A 17332-nucleotide genomic window follows, 5' to 3' on the forward strand; every position below is an offset into this window, starting at 1 on the left:
ATCAACTCGTGAGTTCAAAATCACATTTTCTTCAGTCCGAATTCTTCATTCTCCACAAAGCAGGGACTCATTTAAGCACAGAATATTATGGTTGTAGAGACAGGTAGGACTGGGGCACCACCATAGGGGTGGGGTGTTGCATGAGGGCATAAGGGCTGGTGACAGGCACTAAGAAAGCAGAGGAAAGGCTGCAGAAAGGGGCACTATTTATTACATTTGGAGGATTGGGCCAGATCTCTCATTTTCAAATATACTTCAGGTACAGAACCATTTGTTTCTCTTCACCGAAGCCATAAATTCATTAGGCTTATCTCCTGTTGTTCAAGCCATTGTAGGTGACGATTTCACTCACCAAATATTTGATCCCTACTTAATATGGATCACCTTTTTGTAGCTCCAAATAAGCAGTTTCCATGTTACACTCTATCTGGTGCTAAGGACAGGGTTACAGAGCAGCATCCTACTTCTAGGTAGCAATTTCTGTATTAGTCAACTGTGCTATAGTAAGAAAATCTCATGGACTTGGGACAACAAAAACATTTATTGCTTATTCACAGAGCATGTAGCCTGTGGTCAGCTGTGGCTCTGTTCTAAGTATCTTCTCATTCTGGGACCCATGTTAAAGAGGAAGCACCTATATGGGACATTCCTATTCTCGTGGCAGAGGGAGAGATCAAAAGCCCTAGAAGAAGCTCCTGATGATTCTTCATAAAGCTTCTGCTCAGCTATGGTATATGTTATGAGTGCTCACATTCCAGTGACCAAAACATATTAAGTGGCCAAGCCCAATGCCAATGAAGGTGGGGAGGTATGCTCTCCCTGCAGGAGGAATGTCAAGTCAAATAACAGTAATATGTCATCCTATTAGAAGGAAGAGGGTAGTGAATAATGGCAACGAAGATACCATCTACCGTAAACATGTGCAAGCATTTCCTTTGCTCATATTTTCACTTCAGACCGTCGCTCTGTTGGACCCAGCCTCTTTGCTCTTTAATTTACTTATTGCCTGGGCCAATCACACCCTAGGTGCTAGCTTTGCTCTATTTTTTAAATTTGTTTTTTATTGCGGTATAATTGACACCTATCAGTTTCAAGAGTAAAACACAATGATTCAATATATGTTGCAAAATGAACACTATTAGTGAGACTAGTTAGCATCCATCACCATGTGTAGTTACAAAAACTTCTTTCTTATGATGAGAATATTTGTTTATTCTCTCAACATCTTTCAAATATTCAATGCAGCATTATTAAACTATAGTCATCATGCTATACATTTCATCCCCATGACTTATTTTAAAACTGGAAGTTTGTACCTTTTGACCCTGTTCACCCATTCCCCCATCTCTGGCAACCACCAACCTGTTTGCTATGAGTTTTTGTTTGTTGTTTGTTTTTTAAAATTCCACATTGTAAGTGAGATCATAACGGTATTTGTCTGACTTATTTCACTTAGCATAATGCCATCCAATTCTATCCATGTTGTTGTAAATGGCAAGATTTCATTTTTTTTCGGGCAGCCCAGGTGGCGCAGCGGTTTAGCGCCGCCTGCAGCCAGGGTGTGATCCTGGGGACCCTGGATGGGTCCCGCATCAGGCTCCCTGCACGGGGCCTGCTTCTCCCTCTGCCCGTGTCTCTGCCTCTCTCTCTCTCTGTGTCTCTGTAAATAAATAAATAAAATCTTAAAAAAAAAGATTTCATTTTTTTCTATGGCTGGATGATACTCCATTGTATGTATATACCACAATTTTTATCCATTCATTCATCAATGGGCCCTTTGGTTCTTCTGTATCTTGGCTATTGTGACTAGTTCTGCAATGAAGATGGGGATGCATCTTTTCAAGTTTGTGTTTTTACCTTCTTTGAGTAAATACCAGAATTGGAGTTGCTGGGTCATATAGTAGTTCTTTTTTTTTTTTTTTTTTAAAGATTTTATTTATTTGAGAGAGAGAGAGAGTGTGTGCAAAAGCCATAGGGAGGGGGGCAATGGGAGAGGGTGAGAAGATGACTCTCCACTGAACGTGGAGCCCGATGATGGGGCTTGATCCTAGGATCCTGAGATCACAACCTGAGCCAAAGTCAGACACTAAAGTGACTGAGCCACCCAGGTGCCTCTTGATAGTTCTATCTTTAATTTTTTAAGGTACCTCCATACTGTTTTCCATAGTGACTGCACTAATTTACATCCCATCAACAGTGCGGAAGAGTTCCTTTTCCTTCACATCCTTGCCGTTTGTTATTTCTTGTACATTAATAGCCATCCTAATAAGTGTGAGGTGATATCTAATTATAGATTTGATTTGCATTTCCCTGATAATTAATGATGTTGAGCACCTTCTCATATGCCTGTTGACCATCTCTGTGTCTTTGGGAAAATATCTTCTGCCCATTTTTAAAAACTGGATTTTTTATGGGGTTTTATGTTTTGTTTTGTTTTTTTTTTTTGCTATATGAACTCTTTATAAATTTTGATGGTTAGCCCCTTATTAGTTATATGATTTGCAAATATTGTCTTCCACTCAGTAAGTTGCTGTTTCATTTTTTTTTATCGTTTCCTTTGCTGTACAGAAGATCTTTAATTTGATATAGTCAGACTTGTTCATTTTTGCTTTTCTTGCTTTTGCTTTTCGTGTTAGGATAAAAAAAAATCATCGTTAAGACCTATGTCAAGGAGCTTTCCATCTATGTTTTCTTCTAGGAGTTTCATGGTTTCAGATTTTGCATTCAAGTCTTTAATCCATTTTTTAGTTAATTTTTGTGTTTGGTATAAGATAGTTGTCAAGCTTCATTCTTTTACATGTGGCTGTCCAGTTTTCCCAACACCATTTATCAAAGAAACTGTCCTTCCCTACAGGTATTCTTGGCTCATTTGTCACAAATTAATTCACCATATATGCATGGGTTTATTTCTCAGCTCTCTGTTTTGTTCTGTTGATCTATACTTCTGTTTTTATGCCAATATCATACTTTTAAAATTATGGTAGCTTTGCAATATAGTTTGAAATCAGGGAACATGATGCCTCCAGCTTTGTTTTTCTTTTTCAAGATTGCTTTGGCTATTCAGGGTCTTTTGTAATTCTGTACAAATTTTAGGATTATTTATTTGTCCTATTTCTGTGAAAATGCCATTGGAATTTTGATAGGGATTGCATTGGATTTGTAGATTACTTTGGGTAGTGTGGATATTTTAACAATACTGATTCTTTCAGTCCTTGAGCATGGAATGTTCTTCCACTTATTTGTATTTTCTTTAATTTTTTTTCATTAATGTCTTGTAGTTTTCAATATATAGGTCTTTTACTTTCTTGGTTAAATTTTTTCCTAGGTATTTTCTTCTTTTTGATGCTATTGTAAATGTAGTCGTTTTCTTAATTTTTCTTTCTAATAATTCATTATTAGTGTATATAGGTACAGCAGATTTTTGTGTACTGATTTTATATCCTGCAACTATATTAAATTTATTAGTTCTAATAGTTTTTTGATGGAGTATTTACGGTTTTATGTATAATATTATTGTATCTGCAATTAATGACAGTTTTATTTCTTCCTTTCCAATTTTGCTGCATTTTATTCCTTTTTCTTGTCTGTTTGCTCTGGTTACGAATTCAAAAATACTGTGTTCAATAGAAGTGGCAAGAGTGGGCATCCTTGTCTTATTCAAATCTTAGAGAAAAAGCTTTCAGCTTTTCACCTTTGAGTATGATGTTAGCTGTGTAATTGTCATATATGGCCTTTGTTATGTTGAGATACATTCCCTCTATCCCCACTTTGTTGAGAGTTTTTGTCATAAATGGATGTTGATTTTTGTTAAGTGCTTTTTCTGCATCTACTGAGATGATTATGTGGTTTTTATCCTTCATTTTGTTAATGTGGTGTATCACATTGACTAGTTTATGGATATTGAACCATTCTTGCATCCCGGGAATAAATCCACTTGATTATGGTATATGATCCTTTTAACGTATTGCTGCATTTAGTTTGCACCCTTCTTTTATATTAGTTCTTTAAGTAAAAACCAAAGCATTCACTTGTGAAATTTCCCCCATTTTTTTCTTCTTTTTGTTCTGATATTAGTAATTCTACACTTTGAATATTAATATTAATTGTGGATTATTATTGAATACAAACAGTATCATTTGGCATTTAAGAATATTTGTATTTTTTTATATAGATTTCATTGGTTGTTATACTCAATCAATGGTATCTTATGTTGTTATCACTTGTACTTTAATGTAAATATTTTATCTCCCTAGCTAGACTGTAAATGTTCTTTGAAGAAAGGGATATCCTTACATTATATCTTCAATGTCTGACTCAGCACTGATAATTTAAGAAATTTTAGCAAATTACCTTATAAAGATCAGGGTATTTTTAAAATATTGAATCTGCCCATATTCTACTAAGTTTGAGTTTCTAAATGTAGAGAAAATAGTTTGAAATAGTTAAAAGCCAATCAATTTATTTTATCAGCAAATCATTCTTCAACAAGATACTTTGATTATTGCTAATTTTTCTTCTGAGATAAAATATGTATTGATTTTAAGAAGAAAACAATAAGGCATTTATGGCGTGATATTGTAGTGTATTTTCCTCTCTCTTTTTTAAACTTTTTATTGGGTAAATTTGACATCAACATTGTGTAAATTAAAGGGGTACATCATATTACTTTGATATATTTATATATGATGGTTGTGGTTGTAATACTTATCATATTACATACTTATAGTACAACATTATTGTCTATGTTCAACAAACTGTGCATTACATCTCTGTGGCTATTTTAGTATGTGTTACAAGTTTGTACCCTTAAATACCATCAATCTTATCCTCTTCCTGCTTCCCTGGTAACTACTATTTTACACATACTCTCTCTCCCTTTTTTTTTTTTTTAATTTTTGGTATATGTTTGACTTTTTTATATTCCACATATAAGTGATATAATACAGTACTTGTCTGGTTTATCATATGAAGCTTATTTTTCTACCTTCATTGGTCATCATTGTTCAGCTGGGTATCTTTGAAATTTTAAAAATTTGCCTTCTAGGTACTTAGTATTCTTTAATATAATTATGAATGCAAGTGGCTTATTGCTCAGAGTGGTTTCAGTTTCTAAATTAAAAAAAAGATAAAAGAATAAGGAAATGTGATTTAATGTAAACAAATTTTAAATGGAGAATTGAATGTATTATATTAGGTTAAACAAATACCAAATATTTATAGCAGGTATCTGACCAAAATGTGTGGAACCATGACAGATTACACTGGAAGACAGAACACAGCTTCATAATATGAAAGCAGGTAAAACTTCATAGAAGATGTGACTTTCAAATAGTTCTTTTTTTAAATTTTTATTTATTTATGATAGTCACACACAGAGAGAGACAGAGAGAGACAGAGACATAGGCAGAGGGAGAAGCGGACTCCATGCCCCGGGAGCCCGACGTGGGATTTGATCCCTGGTCTCCAGGATCGCGCCCTGGGCCAAAGGCAGGCGCTAAACTGCTGCGCCACCCAAGGATCCCAACTTTCAAATAGTTCTTAATGGAAAATAGAAGTTTGAGAGCCAGGAAAGGGGAGAAAGGCATTGAGGAGAAAGCCCAGAAGAGAGAAGGGATCTGTATGCTTTGAGAATTTTCGGCAGGGAGTAGCAGACGATAAGGAAAAGGAAAAGAAGAGATGGAAAATAGCAGTGATGAAGGGTCTTCCTCTTCCATTAGTTTCTCAGGGCTGTTGCAACAAATTACCACAAACCTGGTGGCTTAAGAAAACAGAAACTTATTCTCTGATAGTTCCAGAGACCGGAACTCCAAATTCCAGGTGTTGGGGAAGTTAATTTTTTTCTGGATGCTCTGAATTCATTCCATGTCTCTTTCCTAGCTTGTGGTGGACGGCCAGCAATCCTTGGTATTCTTTGGCTTGTAGGTTCATCACTCCAACCTCTATATACTTCTGTCTTCACATGACTTTCTCCTCTATGTGTCTCAGTCTTCTCCTCTGTGTCTTAGAAGGAAAAGTGTCATGGGATTTAGGACCTACTCTGAGTTTAGGATGATCTTATCTTGAGATCCTTAATTAAATCTGCAAAGACTCTCTTTCCAAATAAGATCACATTCACAGTTTCTGGGAGGACGTATCTTTTGAAGGTTTACCATTCAACCCACTGCACATCTTTGACAAGGACTTAATCCTATAAATAAAAATTTATAGGCTAGTCTGTGCCATTTATTACACTTGTGGAAGACAACACTGTTTGGTAGAGAATGGATAAATGAAGACTTGAATTAAGTTGAGTGAGTTTGGAGAAAAGCTAGATTCAAAAAGAGATTTCTGAGGTAAGATAATCCTCACATTGAGTGTTTAAGATGGAGAAGAATGAGAGTGATCTTGAAAATGATAAATTTGAGGTGTCTGTGAGACATATAGGAGCAAATGCTTTGTAGCAGTTGGAAATGTGGGTTGGGGATTTAGGAGGGAGCTTGTGTGATTAACTGTTAAATCAGTGGCTCCCAATAAACCACATCTGTAAATATTCCATTCTTGTCACTCCTCTGACTGCATTTGTCTATGATTGGCTTTGGCCAATGGGACATTAACAAATATGATGCAAGCTTGATAAGCCTTTGTACAGAAGGGCAGCATGGCAGCAGTACCTTTTATATGATGGAGAAAGTAACTTTCACCTTATGCTAATCTAATTTACCCTTTGTGGCATATATTCATCTACCCAGTTACTTTGTAAATTTATTATTGTCTTGTCAGTTACTGTGGGTTACAAATTTGTACTAGATTAAGATGAAATCACTACTAGGATAGAGAATAACAATTTAAAACATAGACACATGTTAAGATTCTACACAAATAAAATGGGGGAAGAAAGTGCTTACAAAATTTAAAACCAAGTAAGACACCTGTGATGCTTAATTTTGTGTCCTCTTGAGTAGGCAACAGGGTACCCAGATTAAACATTGTTTTGTGGTGTCTGTGAGGGTATTTCTAGATGAGATTAGCATTTGAATGAAAGACTCAGTAGAATGCCCTCTCCTGTGGGATTGGACACCAACCATTCATTCCACTGACATCCTAAATAGGACAAAACGTGGAAAAAAGGGAAGTCAGCCCTTACCAGTTGAGCTGGAACACCCCATCTCATCTTCTTCTGCCCTTGGACTGGGATTTATATTATCACTCCCCTTGTTCTCAGGTCTTTGGACTTGCACTGAATTATACCACTAGCTTTTCCGGATTTCCAATTTATAGACAGCATAGCATGGGACTTAGCCTCTATAATCATGTAAGTAAGTCCCTCATAAGAAATCTCTATATGTATGTATGTATGTATGAATATGGACATAATACTTTTTGGTTTTATTGGTTCTGTTTCTCTGGAAAACCTCAGATATACAGCTCCTCAGGTTTTGGATTTGGCATAGACCATGACCAACTTCTGATACTAAATTCCTATAAAGATAAAATATAAATATCTCCATAGAACTTACAGTTTAGAGACTTTTAATCTTTTTGGAATTGGAATAACCTTTTTTTTTTGTTTGATCCCATGGACCTCTATTTCCTAAAATAATAATATGCCAATTTTAATTTTTTTGAAGTGAATGTTTCATTTTGAAAATTGCATCAACATATCTGATAATGCCTATTGTTGATATAGTAAAAATCTGTTTTTGGAGATGGAATGATTAGGAGACAGAAATTCATTGGGCTTCAAGATAATGGTTTTAAGTTGTGGGATGTTCAGAAGGATGGGATGAAACCAGAAGCAGATCAGCGGTTGTGCTAAGCAGATGACTTTGGAGGAGTTATGTGTCTGCTTTAGATCTCAGTTTCCATGTGTGCAAAATGAGAGTGGATTATTAAATGATCTCTAAAGTTCCATCTCATTCTAAAATGTAATAGATCCCCTTTGGAATGACAAAAGTTATCTTGCATGTAAGCCAGTGCTTTGACAGAAAGAATGATCAATCAGTAAGGAATCAAAAAGGAAACCCTTGATCTTAAAAACTACAAGCGAGAAGGCCCCTATACCTTCTCTATTCTTCAGTGAGAGGCTACTTGGGCAATATTTCTGGCTTGGTGGAAGGGAGAAGGGGTAGATACAGAGGGAGTCTGTAGAGCTTCTTCCTTGAGCTGATTGATTTGTCATCACAGTATCATACTTTTTCAGGGTTAGTGCCCTACAATAGGGTTCTGTTGGCTGCAAATGTAGAATCTGTTACAGACAGTTTTGGTGGAATTTACAGAATTACACAGAGAGGAGGGCATAATTGCAGAAAATTGTTTGAGCTTATAGCATCCATTATTTTGTAAGGGGATGTCTTCAAGTTTCCATATTGGGCCAGATATTTTCCATTTGTCCCTCCATAGCTTATATAGATCCCTCTTTGTACCTGATACTCTCTACCTAGGAAGGGTAACCTATATGGATTCTTTCAACAAGCTCCAGCACACCTTCTAGCTTCTAGTTGGGTCTAGCTTCTAGTTGGGATAGGAGGGAGAGAGAATGAGTTCAAGCTATTTATTCCTGATGCCTCTCCTTTGAGGTCAATTTGAGCTGTTGATATCCTTTGACAGGCTGTCACTGCTCCTCTGAAAGCAGTTATTACTATATAAGCCTCTTTTCTTTTGGGTCCTGGTGACCTTCCCATCATGTCTAGCAGTGGTGACTTCTCTGTTGCTGCTAGTCCCAAGTGTCTTCACTATCCCAGTAGTTTGCTTATATTCCACCTTATAATCAGTCTCCTTGTAAATTAACACTCTTGAATTACTTTGAGTGTGCTCTGTTTTCTCTTGGGACCATGACTAATGCATACCATTCTAAAAATTGAAAATTAAGAGGAAATGACAATTGGGACCACATCAACACACATCTTACTATGCAGCCTTCCATCGCAGCCCTTTGGACTATCTTATGAGTATTCCCTGTCACCTTCTCACTTTCTTCTTCAACCATTGACTCCTTCAGTGACCTCAAAAACCAAGTAGGGAATAAGGCTACGCAAATTCAAAACCAAGCCAGAAATGCTTAATTCATTTTCCCACCCTTCCTAGTATTTTCTACTCCATCTGCTCTTGGTGCTATAGACTGTGAGATCCTCAATCAAAGGCAGAGGTTTTATCTTAGTCTCCTTTTGCTCCCAGAGCCTGGAACATGATAAATGCTAAACAACTGCTTTTATAATGACTATATGGCAGATGGGATTAAGGAAATAACTATTTATTAAACCTGTTTCCAAGCAGACTAGGGCTGGTCTACTTCTCTCCCTTCTTTGAGGATACTCAGTGCTTTTCTTACCTCATGCACAACATTGCTGCTGATTTATGACAAGTCATGGGCTGGTAAATTTTTTTTATAACAGCTTTATTGAGATATAATCCACATACCATACATTTCACCTGTTTAAAGTGTACAATTCAATGGATTTTAGTATATCCACAGAATTGTGTTACCAGCACAATTAATTTTAGAATATTATTTATCTCAAAAAGAGACTCTATACCTCTTAGTAGTCATCTGCCACTTCTCTATGTCCCCTCCCCTCATCTCCTGGCAACCACTAATATATTTTCTGTGTCTTTGGATTTGTCTGTTGTGGACATTTCATATAAATGAAGTCATACAAAACATGGTCCTTCGTGAATGGCTTCTTTGACTTAATGTTTTTAAGGTTCATTCAAGTTGTAGCATATGTCATTATATGTATAATTCCTTTTAATTATGGCCAAATAATATTCCACTTTATGTATATACCACATTTTATTTATCCATTCATCAGTTGATGGACAATTGAATTATTTTCACTGAATGTTGGTGAATGTTTAACAACTAGCAATCTGGAAAAAAAAATCCCAATTTGTAGCATTTGTTGATTTCCATCATGTAAATACTTCCATCCTGACTGACTGCAAGCTACGTAATAATCACTGAACACGGAGTTGGAAAGAGATGCTAAATAGGCTCTTGTAAGCCCCTGCAAGCCAGGTCCAGCATACCACTTTGACCATCTTTACTGATGTTCCATTCAAGTTACCGGAGATGTGATCACATGCAATGAGGTTTCCATACACTATTACTTTGCAATGATAACAATAATAATATAGAAGTAATACAGCAGCTGACATTTATTGAGCACTTTCTTTGTATCAGGCACTGTGCTAATCATTTTTAAAATTTTAATTCTTTTTTTAAAAGATTTATTATTTATTTGTTTATTTATTTATTTATTTATTCATGAGAGACACAGAGAGAAAGAGGCAGAGACACAGGCAGAGGGAGAAACAGGCTCCATGCAGGGAGCCCGACGTGGGACTCTATCCCAGGTCTCCAGGATCATGCGCTGGGCTGAAGGCAGGCACTAAACCACTGAGCCACCCAGGGATCCCCTAAAAATTTAATTCTTGATCACCACTATTTCCTTAGCAGCTTACATCTCCAAACTATCAATATTCTGTGCTTGATTCACTGTCTCCTAGGTGGTCTTTCTCATGTTTCTTAAAAACTCCAAATATATTACGTCCCACATCTCTGGCATTTGCTTCCTCTACCTTGTGCATTATTTTTCGCAGATATCAATGTAACTCATTCCCTCATTTCCATCAATTTTCTGCTCAGATGTCTCCTCTGAAAGGCCTTTCACTACCTCATCCCTTTATTTAATCCTTTGCCAAGTTTTGTTTTTCTTCACAGCACTTATCACTCTTATTCTATATATTTATTTTCTTATTTGTGTATTGGTTGTCTCCCCACCATAATGTAAGCTCCATGAAAGCAGAGTCTCTGTTTTGTTCACAGTTGCATTTTCAGTGCGACAGCCATGTTCTTAATTAGGCTAACTAAGCTGGGAAATTTGGAATTTTTGAATTGGAGGCTTTCTTCCTCCTATCTGCAACTCTGGTGCTGTTAGAGGAGTGTTTAGAGAACATTCTGCTCCCTCCCTGCATCTCTGTTACTAGCCTAAATCCTGGCATCTATAGGACTCTGCTGACACAGGTGGAAGACAATCCAGTGACGTAGCTAAGAGTGTGCCTCGCTCTGGAGCCAAATGGATCTGCACCCCAGCTCTAGCACCCACTGACTGTGCACCATGGTTATGATACTCAACTTCTCAGTGTTTCTCTATCTTTCAAATGGGAAAAGACTCCCTAACTCATAAGTCTGTTGTGAAGATAAACTAATATCTTAATTTAAAGTGATCAGTGCTGGCATGCTTGGTTAAGGTGTCCAACTCTTGAATTCAGCTCAAGTCATGATCTCAGGATCTTGAGATCCAGCCCCGAGTCTGTCTCCAGCACAGAATCTGTTTGAGATTCTCTCCAGCTCTTCTTGCCTCTCCCCCTGTTGCAAATAAATAAATAAAATCTTTTAAAAAAAAAAACATAAAATGATCAGTGCTGGGGTGCCTGGCTGGCTCAGTAGGTAGAGCATGCTGATCTCAGGGTTTTGAATTCAATCCCATGTTGGGTGTGGAGTCTACTTAAAAAAAAAAAAGATCAGTACATAGCAAGTACTTGATACACCTGTGTGCTCAGCTCTGAGGCCATCTGGCAGTAATCTTCATTTACTGTGCAAGTCAGCTGTGTGGCCTGCCATGTGGAAGCACTATAAAATTCACTGCTTGCTTCCTCTCTAGCGCTTTGCTATTACTGCCACTGCTGGCATTCTGTAAGAGCATGTCTAGATTGTCCTGCTGTCCCAAGGTACTGGATAGTTCCCAGTCTGCTTTTGTTTCTCACAAAAGGAGACCCTTGAGCATCAAGAAAGGGTTATCAGTCTGCTGTTCTTTCCTGGAAAATCACCTACATTTAACCACTAGGTTTGGAAAAGGCTCAAGGGAAACTTGATGTTCTTCTCAGTCTAACTAGCTGAGACAAGCCAGATCTGGAGCATCCCTAAGTCTGGAGAAAGAAAAGCTTCCCACAGAGGAGAAATCCTTACCCACAAGACCTAGGATGTTGGTAGGAGGGGAAGCATTGGTGGCCTTGCCAGACATAGTGGAGAAAGAAGGAAGAGATGGAAAGTCATTCATGAAAAGAAGAGAAACCACCCAATTTACAGGACTGGCTTGGAAGGAAGCCCCCCGAGGCCCTTAAATCCACCCTGCTATTTGCTCCTGCGAGGCAAGGTCACCCTAATCCAAGGAACCGTGTTTTAATCCCTCCACCCCCTCCAGATACCACCTTTCCCCACTCCCCCAGGCGCATGCATTTGGTTAAAGTCATAAGCTAGATGGGAAAATTCATTTGCTAATTTCGGGGAAATCCAGTTCCATTAATATTTACTGAACGCCCACAGGAGCTGGGCAGTCTTCGCGGGCAGTCCCAGGAATCCTAGGAACCGACAATCCACAGTCACATCCCAGAACATAATCCTCCCTGCCTCTGAGCATCCTCATTTCCTCGGAGTCGGCTTCGGGGTCTGATCCCCCGCAAGGCACCAACACTTCCTCGGACTTGGGCTCCCCTGGGGCCTCCTGGAAACGCTGGAGGATTAAGGGGCGGGGAATTGGGAGGGCTGGGGAGGTAAGGGAGGGAGGAGGGGGAAGGAACTCGGTGCGTTTCACCCCTTTAATCGTGTTCGATCGGGAGTCGGCCGCGTTCCCAGGCGCCGATCGCGCGGCCCGGAGACTCTTCCAGGGACCGCCTGGCCCCCCGGGCGGCGGACTCGGGCTGGCCGGGCGCCCGCGCCTCCCGCCGCCGCGCCCTCCTCCCGCGGGCTCCGAGCCTGTCGGGGCGTGTCCCGCCCCACCTCCCGAGTCTCGGCGGTCCACTCGCCGGGCGGCGGCGGCGGGAAGAGCGCGGGCTCGGGGCGCGGGACTGGAGCCGCGGGCGCCGCCGCAGCTCAGTGGGCGCACCTGCGCGGAGCGGGAGCCGCAGGACGCGGGCGCGGCTCCGGCCAACCCCTCCCGGCCTCGCAGCAGGTCCCCCCGCCCGCAGAGCCGCGCCGAGCTGGGAGAGCTGCGGGGAGGGCATGTGCAGGGCCAGCTAGAGGGCTGGGGCAGGGGCGCAGCTGGTCCGAGAGTAGGGTGGCCCTGAAAGCTGTCTGGGACCATGACAGCCCCCCACCTGGACTTTGGGGAGGTGGAAACTTTCCTGGACAGACACCCAGAGTTGTTCGAAGACTACCTGATGCGGAAGGGGAAGCAGGAGACGGTGGAGAAGTGGCTGCAGAGGCACAGTGGGGGTCAGGGGGCTGTAGGCCCAAGGCCCGCGGTGGCCGGTACCGGTACCGGCGGCGGGGCGCACGGCGGTGGCACTGGACCAAACGGCTCTGCCAACAGCCAGCCCGCTCCGGGTGGCGGGGACGGTGGCGGGGTCCCCCTGAGTCCCAGCTGGGCCAGTGGCAGCCGGGCCGATGGGAGCCTGCAGCGGAGAGCTTCTCAGAAGGAGCTGAGGAAGAGTTTTGCTCGCTCCAAGGCTATCCACGTGAACAGGACCTACGATGAGCAGGTGACCTCCCGGGCCCAGGAGCCCCTGAGCAGTGTGCGGCGGAGGGCGCTTCTCCGGAAGGCCAGCTCCCTGCCCCCCACCACGGCCCACATTCTCAGTGCCCTGCTGGAATCGAGGGTGAATCTGCCTCAGTACCCCCCTACGGCCATGGACTACAAGTGCCACCTCAAAAAGCACAATGAGCGTCAGTTCTTCCTGGAACTGGTCAAAGATATCTCCAATGACCTTGACCTTACCAGCCTGAGCTACAAGATCCTCATCTTTGTCTGCCTCATGGTGGATGCTGACCGCTGCTCTCTCTTCCTGGTGGAAGGGGCAGCTGCTGGCAAGAAGAGCTTGGTCTCCAAATTCTTTGATGTGCACGCAGGAACCCCACTGCTGCCCTGCAGCAGCACAGAGAACTCAAACGAGGTGCAGGTCCCCTGGGGCAAAGGCATCATTGGCTATGTCGGGGAGCATGGAGAAACGGTCAACATTCCCGATGCCTACCAGGTAGGACTTTGCATTGCCCCCCTTCCAGAGCCCTGCTGGCCTGTAACCTAAGCCTTCTGTTCCCCTTTGGCATCCAGGAACACATTAATTTGGATTCTTTACAATACTAATCTTGCTACTTAAATTCTTTCCAAGTTTAGACCAGAGTGTTATACACCATCTTTGATATAATGGTCTTTTCCTAACACACAGTGGCTTGTGAACAGTTCATATATCACAAGGACTACATTTTGCACTCAATAATATCACATTTCTCTGTCAAGATTCCTTGTCTTTAAGAATATCAGTGTATGGTTTCAGAATGCATTTGTGAGGTGCTCAAAAAAAAAAAAAAAAAAAACTCCAGAATACTAGTGTCAGTCTGAAGAAAATGGGATGTTGGTGTCTCTGATGTATTTTGGGACTGTAATAAATTTCATTCTCATTCAAAGTTGGACAGGAAACAAAGTACCAAACTACTTTCACATCTCTTTAGTTTAAAATTGCATACATTTCAAGGTAGGGAAGAAGAAGAACAGAGGAGGAAAATCAGAGGAACAAAGGGCCTCTGACCCATTTGTGCCTTTCTAATTGTTTCTGTTATTGAATTTAGAAAGGTTGGACAAGTAGAGGGATTATTTATCTTAAGGTTTGAGTGTAGCATTATCTGCAGTCAGCTTTTGACAGGACTGAGCAAGTAGGTTTTTTTGTGAAACAAACAAAAATTGATAATTTTTTAGCAAATCCAAAGGCAATCAGCAGGGTAAACATGCTAGTTTCAAGTGGACAAGGAAACCCAACTTGCCGTTTTCTGGTATTTTTCTAAGCCTTTCATTTTCACGGCGATTTGAACTTGCTATTAGATGCCAGATCCGAAAGCCAGTCAGTTCTAATTTCTTCAGTATCTATTCACTGAACATGATGAAACTGGATGTGTTTTCTATGAGACTTCTTTAGGGTTCATAAGAATTGAAAGTTCTTATCCTTGATAATGAAAGTTTCATGGTCATTTGATGAGCACTTCTTCCAGTATCTAATAGAATTACCTGTTTCTCTGAGTTTGGTTGCTGTTGATCAGAATAGCAAAAGTGGTGGGAAAGACACTGAGGGTAAAATTTTCTGTATTTCAGCTGTAAGTTGACAATTTATGTAGAAAATTGAGTTTCAGATTTTTGTAAGGTGCCTGTCAGTATAACAATTTCATAGGGATGCCTGTCAAAATACCATTTCATTAAATTTTTGTTATTGATTATTATTGAGGTGCATTATTCATTATATTCTCCTTGAGGACTGATAGTTTTAGGTCAAGCAACCAATGAATGAATTTTCATAAGTGTCTGTTTCTCTACGATCTTGGAAAGCCATAGGAAGAAATGGAAACATTTAAAAATTGGTATGTTGGGGATCCCTGGGTGGCGCAGCGGTTTAGTGCCTGCCTTTGGCCCAGGGCACGATCCTGGAGACCCGGTATCGAATCCCACATCGGGCTCCCAGTGCATGGAGCCCGCTTCTCCCTCTGCCTGTGTCTCTGCCTCTCTCTATCTCTGTGACTATCATAAAAAAAAAAAAATGTAGGAGCTCTTTATAAAAAAAATAATAAATTAAAAAAAATAAAAATTGGTATGTTGAAGATTCTTTCAAAAGTTGAACAATCACAAAGTCTTTTCCATTACTTCCATATTCTTATTGTGTACTTGGGCTAAAAATAAATAAATAAATAAATAAATAAATAAATAAATAAATAAATAAATAAATAAAATCCCTTCCTAGTTGGATGGCACTTGTTAAAGCCCAGAATTGCAATCTATTCTCTTCATTGCCTTCACTTTTCTTGTTCTTCCCCAGTTGATATTCTCTCATTTCTACAGCCTTTATTTCTTGCTCTCCTCTTTTGACTCCCAGCTTGTATTTAACATTGTCCACATAACCATCTTTTCTCCCAGAGTAGAATTCCCAGCTTTCTCAGCAGTTGACTTGTCTTCCTGCTGCCTGGAACTGTGGCTAGAGGTGTTATCAGAGTTACAGATTTTCGGGTTTGCAGCAGCTGGTATTTCTTCTGGGCCGTACTAGTACTCTGAAGACAGAGTGTAAAGCAAAGTTGCCTTTGATATTTGAAAGCTGACAATTTGAAAGGAGAGTCCCCAGGGTGGCGTTAAGTGCTTTAAGAAGACGAGGTTTTTGGGAGGACTGGCATGAGGCAGGTGGGGGACGGTGTAGTATAGGCTGAGAGTTTGAGATCTGTTTGGGTCATGTCTTGTCTTCATTTCGACCTGGTCAGAAAGTTTCTCTTTTGTTTCATCACTGGCTTCTACTATATATTTCTATGTTTTTAACTATATTTCTATGTTTCTGCATTTTTTTGATGCTACTCTTCTTAAAAAAAGAACTGTTTTTTTTTCTTTATTATGATACACCATAATACGCAGTCACCATTAGTGTGACCTTGGGAGAATTTCTTAATCTGTGAGTCTCAATTTCCTCATCTGCAATATGGGAATAATAACATCTACATGGCAAAGATAAGATAATTGTTTGGAAAATAAAATGAAGATTGCATTACAGCCCCTAAAACAGTACCTGCCACATTGCAGCTGCTCAGGAAATGGTAACAATTTGTGATGATATGATGATGATTAGTCTGCTAGAATTGTTTTATCCTTACCTCATTTTCAATTGCTTTTCTCCTTATCTGGGACTGAGGGGTGGACTCAGCACATTTTGACCAACCTGCTCTTTACCTGAGCCATGTTCCACCCTTAAATTATGTTCGAATTGTCTTTACATTCAAGGAAGACAGAAATATCTATCCTTCTACCCTTTTTTTTTTATTTTTTTAAAAATTTATTTATTTATTTATGATAGTCACAGAGAGAGAGAGAGAGGCAGAGACATAGGCAGAGGGAGAAGCAGGCTCCATGCACCGGGAGCCCGATGTGGGATTCGATCCTGGGTCTCCAGGATTGCGCCCTGGGCCAAAGGCAGGCGCCAAACCACTGCGCCACCCAGGGATCCCCTCTACCCTTCTACCCTTTACTTCAGATTCCTCTAAATGTGATTGGTAACACTTGACCCTATCTTATCCGATCAAAAGTCTTATGCTTTTAGGAACTTATTCAATAGAAACTTTTTACAGAGTTATACTAATGTTGCATTCTTCCTAAATTCTAGCATTTCCCCCATCCTTTCCGTTTTCTGACTCTTATAGGTTTCTCTTAATGAAAACTGACAACCTTTCAAATATATGTTCTTTTATCAGTGTCGTCGTAATTCTGATCATATATAAACATTCTGAAGTTTCTTTGTAAAAATATAACCATCCTCTCTGATTCTTCATTGCCTACTATGTTTTTAAGGTGTTTCTTGCTCAGATTCAACTGTCATTTTTTTTTCTTCTTCAGGAAGT

General features: G+C 40.1%; 1 protein-coding gene across 8 annotated transcripts in view; it reads left to right on the top strand.

The window, feature by feature from the left end:
- The window catches only part of PDE11A (phosphodiesterase 11A), a 405439-nt gene that overhangs the window by 30345 nt on the left and 357762 nt on the right, over positions 1 to 17332 (top strand). For 3 of the 8 annotated variants that reach the window (XR_012023877.1, XR_012023878.1, XM_072811249.1), the window contains exon 1: positions 12910 to 13950. The exons of the other annotated variants lie outside the window; for them this stretch is intronic. Coding sequence is in view for 1 of the 3 variants with exons in the window: in XM_072811249.1 (XP_072667350.1) it covers positions 13060 to 13950 (891 nt within the window). In the remaining 2 variants the exon portion in view is untranslated. Of the gene's footprint in view, positions 1 to 12909; positions 13951 to 17332 lie in introns of those variants that run through there. 8 annotated transcript variants of the gene reach the window in all.

Source organism: Canis lupus, chromosome 34 (assembly GCF_048164855.1).
Source record: "Canis lupus baileyi chromosome 34, mCanLup2.hap1, whole genome shotgun sequence".
Classification (NCBI taxonomy): domain Eukaryota; kingdom Metazoa; phylum Chordata; class Mammalia; order Carnivora; family Canidae; genus Canis; species Canis lupus.